A 5,279-nucleotide genomic window follows, 5' to 3' on the forward strand; every position below is an offset into this window, starting at 1 on the left:
AACCATTTTTCAAGTAACACCCCTCCACTTATTTCGGCGGGGCTCTTCGGACAATTTTTCAGCAGCATTTTCTCTGCTTAAATTTGCCCTTGGGTGGTTGATCCTGGGTCATATTTACACAATCCCACAATTTCTTGGACCAACAAACTCCTCTTTTTTAGAAAAAAAAACTGATAGGGGTACTTTTTCAGTGTCTCCTCCGGACGGAGAATTAGCCGTGAATTTGGACAGTGCACCCTATGGCATAGGATTGCAGGCCAGTAAATAGGTCCAAAACTACATTATCTGCTATTACAGCATTTCGTGGCACGTGGACTGGGTGTTTTGTTAAGGGAGGACGGATCAGGATCAGGACTGCAAGTTTGTATTTCTGAAAGTATCAGACCAAACGGAACCCTCCAAATTGCTCTATTTTGCAATGGAGTGTAAACATCAATTTTCAAAATGGCGATGGACGTCATGAGTGTTTTGAGGGGTGATTTGCCCTGAAGAGAAATATCTTCAAAAGTCATCGGTTAAGCCAATGAAAATTAAAAGGAAAATGAAAGATGGGGAAGTGAGCTTTGATTTGATATGTGTCTTGAACACCTGGAATATTTATCACTTTTGTCTATGGCGATTAATTAATTGGTCTGTAAACATAGAGATCATATTTATTAGGAGAGACTACACGGAGTCTCTGATACCAGATTAGGTTGCGATGATAATTCGCGGCGCAACAGTGCGCCCTCACTAGACGCTGGTAGATATTCCTTATTTAAAAAAAAATTCCTTTGAGTTTTTCTGGAATTTCTGGATCGTTGTGTAATAAATAATTATTTCATGTAAAAAAGTATCTAAATATTCCTTGAGGGAGTTTCCTTAAAAGGAGAAGCCCCGTTTTACACTTGTAGCGCTAGAGGGGCGTGCGGGAGCGCAATCTAAGGCATGAGTCATTTTTGTTGATTAATGTGGTGGTGCTGTCGGAAAGAAGAACAAACAATCAAAAAACGAGGAATGGATGAGGAAGAAAGGGAAAAGAGAAAAAGGGGCTGAAACCACTTTACCAACCTCCTATTCAAAATGGTCTGGGGAACCCATGAAATTATGCTTTTTCGGGGGGGGGTTAACGGGTAAAAAGAATGATTGCACACGTATAATGATTTAAGTTGAACACAAAACAAAACAAAACAAAACAAAACAAAACAAAACAAAACAAAACAAAACAAAACAAAACAAAACAAAACAAAACAAAACAAAACAAAACAAAACAAAACAAAACAAAACAAAACAAAACAAAACAAAACAAAACAAAACAAAACAAAACAAAACAAAACAAAACAAAACAAAACAAAACAAAACAAAACAAAACAAAACAAAACAAAACAAAACAAAACAAAACAAAACAAAACAAAACAAAACAAAACAAAACAAAACAAAACAAAACAAAACAAAACAAAACAAAACAAAACAAAACAAAACAAAACAAAACAAAACAAAACAAAACAAAACAAAACAAAACAAAACAAATGAGCACTTTCATCAGTGAAACCACTTGTTCTATTCGATTCTTCCTCAGAAAAAAACATCACAACTGGAAAGTCGAAAGGGGAAGGTATGAATAAAAATGTGAAGCCGGTGACTACTAAACCAAAGAGGAGAAGTTTTGATCACCCCCCCGCGTGAAGTGGAGTGCAACAGCAGAGGGCGTTGTATGAACACTGGTAAGCAAATACGAACCTGTGTATACCAAATTGGCCGGATACCCGTTAATAGTCATGACAACGCAGCGCCGTTGTCCCTGTCGTCTGCTTGCACCGATGCGATCGATGTACATATGTGTACGTAATAGTAGGCCTATAATAATAACGTAACTTGGAGATTCGGTTTATGAAGTCGTGTGAATAAAAGTTAACTTAGCTGCAACATGACGGCCCAATGTATGGGAAATTTTGGTTCTCACAAGTGGCTCTACCCGGATTATTTGCTGGACAAGTATGAGGACCGTGTCTTGAAGCCACGAAATGAACAAAATGAGACCGATATATGCGGATACAGCAAGGATACCGTGTGGGTCAACAAGCGGTACATCCCTACCGATCTCCGTAGCACGGCACCCGTACCGCGACACAAACTCATGGCCCCCAAAGCTCTGCCGCTGGCTGAGCCGCACTGGGTACCCCTCGGCGAGCCATCCCTCAGAAGTATTTCGAGGGCCAAGGAGGAGGCGGGGATCTGTGTATCCTCGCCGAGTACTCGGTGTGAGGAGTGGTCCACGCTTCGGCAGATGTTGCCGTCCAGTGGCCGGCCTATCACCTTCAGCCCGCCCAACTGGGGCACCGGGATGGCGATGCCTCCCCGAATGGTCAGAGAGAAGCAGACTAGATTCCCTCACATAAACAGCCCAATGACAAGGTATTAGGACTAACTACCTGCAGAGAATCGAGTTTTGTTGCAAAGGTTCTGCAGTACACCTCCTGCATACTGATGTCATGTTAGACTCGGAGAGGGCATTTTTTTTCTTCCTCTTGGTCCAAGGCTCAAGTAAACCTTAAATTGCGCATTCATTGTAATTAAGTTAAAAGAAAGAATAGCCTCTGATTGCACCTTAACGCGAGGGGTCTATAGGCCCATTCAACATTTTCGCGGCAATTTTGTTGCATTAAGCAATGGTCCAGCAAGAGCACGTCTGGCTGGATACATTTTTTCACTAATTTAGTGACAGCAATGCCAACAAATTGACTGACTGTTAGTCCATGAATATTGCAACTCTTTTAGCTATGAAACTCGAAAAAAGTAGATCGAGGTTTGAGAAAATGGAATTCTAGCTTTATCAAGCGCTGGCCCAGATTCTTAATCATTACATGTATTTTCAATCACCACATATTTAATTTTTTGTTTTGTTTCTCCTAGGCAACCTGCTTTCCCTTTGTCATCCTGTTTATTGTTTTAGGAAAATTGCGTTAATGTTAATGGAAATTAACGAATCTTACCATGTTTAAATCTTCGGTGGTTTCTGTTCCTTCCTCAACGCTTCAGGTTTGTGCTGTACCAGGTACTAGAATTACCATCCACACAGGGTTAATTTCGATTTTTGCATAGTCCTTGAGTCCATTTATCGCTTGCTTAATGGAAGTCCAACAAGTCGTGAATGTCTTTACACTTTGCTCAGCTAATGGAGTTCCTTTTGCAACACGGGATGGAATGGCTAATCTACATCCATCCATTGGTGTCGCTAGAATTTTTTTAAGAGGAAGCATTTTCAGTGGGATATCCAGGTTTTATTTCGAAATATTGTTTCAGCAAACCATGGCCTTTTTTTCTGCTACCGGTACTTTCCCCTTTCAAGATGGCAGAAGACTAAAATGCCAAAATCACATCTTTGGGATTCTTTATCCTCTGCAGATATACAGATGACATGCACCTGACAAATCGCCTCTTCAAGTTGCATTAACTTCTAGTTTCTCTGAGCACCGTGTATCCGCAAGAGCAAGAAAAAAGCTAGGAAACAGTGTGGAATCCAATCTACACTTCTGTTTGTGGCCATGTGATCTTCCTGGAGCTTGCAACAGGCAACAACTTGATGGAAACCTCAGGACAGCCCTGTTCATAGATATTTGCTACCAGATTCTCCAAATGAGCAATCTTTCTATATATCCATCTATCTGTTTTCCTCACCAATTGCTTAAAGTTTAGCCAAAGTCAGTAAATATTTGTATTTGCCGATAGTGGCAAATATCAACCAGTATAATGTGCATTCTTTGTCTAATAAAAGCTTTCCAAGAAACACTATTTTCCCTCCAGATAGTGGCTTGATTTCTGGGTCAAGTTTTGCCTGATTTCCCTTCCAAACTTTGGAGGTTTTGGCTCAATACAAAGTTGTATTTTGCTGTAGGAGTACAAAACTGTACTTTCAAGCCAAAGATGCCAATTGCTTTCACTTAGTATTAACATTACATAGATGTACAGAGGGGTTTGGGACTTGAGACAAAGCTAGCAATTTGCCTTCATGACTTGGCTGGCATTAGATAGGATAGTGTAGCTGTGAGGGAGGGCAGTGACTGGGGCAGATATCACCACTCTGGGTTCGAGCCCCCCAACGCTTTTAGTCTCCATTCATGCTGTTTTGCTTTCTCACCTCTAATGCAAGTTAAGCAACTAAAGCCTTGGCAAATAGCTAAGACAAAGCTTGAAAAAGTGACAGCCAAGATCTGAAACTTCTTAGTGCTGGGGTGGGGAGTGCCATTTCCATTTCAGTTTTTATGTGTGCTGAGTGATCCAGACCCTATCTCACAAGCAGGAAATGTTGTCTCTTCTTGTCAAAAACCAGCCAAGAACCAAAGGCGATATCTATACTGTTGCATTGCAGGTTGCCAATATTTTTGCCGAGTGGAGATGCTGGGCGCTGAGTATTCATACGCTAAGCAACATCATAAAAATAGCCTCCTCTGCTAAAACTTTTGCAAAAATTTATCTTTCCATTTCCAAGATTCATATCTGTATAAAAGTGGATTGAAATATTTGGTCAGGTTCATGAAGAGTCAGTTGATGGTATCGTAAATGGTGTGTGGAATGTAAATGGTACTCGAAAAACCCATCTGGAATTCAGTGTTTTTGACAATCTGTCCAGAACCAATGTTTAAAAGACAAAAAAAAAGCTTTTACCTCTGATCACTGTGAAGTACGGAAACAGAAAGCAGTGGAAAGGAATTGTCAAACATCAAAATAACCTTCTTCAGCCTGGTTTTGGAATGATGGCTCATATTTTAGCTAGAAAGTGGGCAGCACTTGTTGCAAGGAGCATTTAACTATGGATTCTGTGCTGTTTCCTAACCTGTTGTGGACAAACGATCTTACATGCAAAATGAGACTCGAGTTTCCTAGAGTTAGGCAGGAGTTATTTTCAGAAAACTTTATTTTTCACCTTGTCTTTTTCTTCCCACAAACAATGCAGACTGAGTTAACAAAAATGTTACATAACACTGAGAAGCTCTGTTATCTGTAAAATTACAGTTTTTGAAAAAAGCCCAAATGAAACAAAACTAAAATAAAATGCCTAACAAATGAACAAACTAAAAACTGTTTTTATCACTGGTGAAAAAGAATTGATGGAAACAAATTACGCAGGGTATTTTTGTACACACATGTGGCAAACTGTTAATTTTTAAGGACCTAAATACGTTATTTGACATTACCCTATGCAATTACATAGGCACATTTTTTGGTAGTTAATATTCACATTGAGCTTCACAATTCAGGCAGTTGGCTCAAATTACCACATGCCTGCAATATTTTGTTCT

At 39.8% G+C, this 5,279-nt stretch overlaps 1 protein-coding gene across 1 annotated transcript; it reads left to right on the forward strand.

Moving 5' to 3' along the window:
- The first annotated feature begins 1,829 nt into the window (after positions 1–1,829).
- Positions 1,830–5,272, forward strand: LOC110983991 (uncharacterized). Its single transcript, XM_022243750.2, has 2 exons — positions 1,830–2,394; positions 3,385–5,272. The coding sequence occupies exons 1-2, from the start codon at positions 1,907–1,909 to the stop codon at positions 3,431–3,433; spliced, it is 537 nt and encodes a 178-aa protein (XP_022099442.2). The 5' UTR covers positions 1,830–1,906; the 3' UTR covers positions 3,434–5,272.
- Positions 5,273–5,279: the final 7 nt, after the last annotated feature.

The sequence above is a fragment of the Acanthaster planci genome, linkage group LG01, assembly GCF_054643075.1.
Source record: "Acanthaster planci isolate LZ-2023a linkage group LG01, COTS_SCS, whole genome shotgun sequence".
Lineage (NCBI taxonomy): Eukaryota > Metazoa > Echinodermata > Asteroidea > Valvatida > Acanthasteridae > Acanthaster > Acanthaster planci.

Excerpts from the sequence above, each read along its gene's own strand:
- LOC110983991 (XM_022243750.2), top strand. The coding sequence starts at position 1,907 with ATGACGGCCCAATGTATGGGAAATTTTGGTTCTCACAAGTGGCTCTAC. Across the intron at positions 2,395-3,384 it reads ATAAACAGCCCAATGACAAG|ATATACAGATGACATGCACC; the intron begins GTATTAGGACTA and ends TATCCTCTGCAG.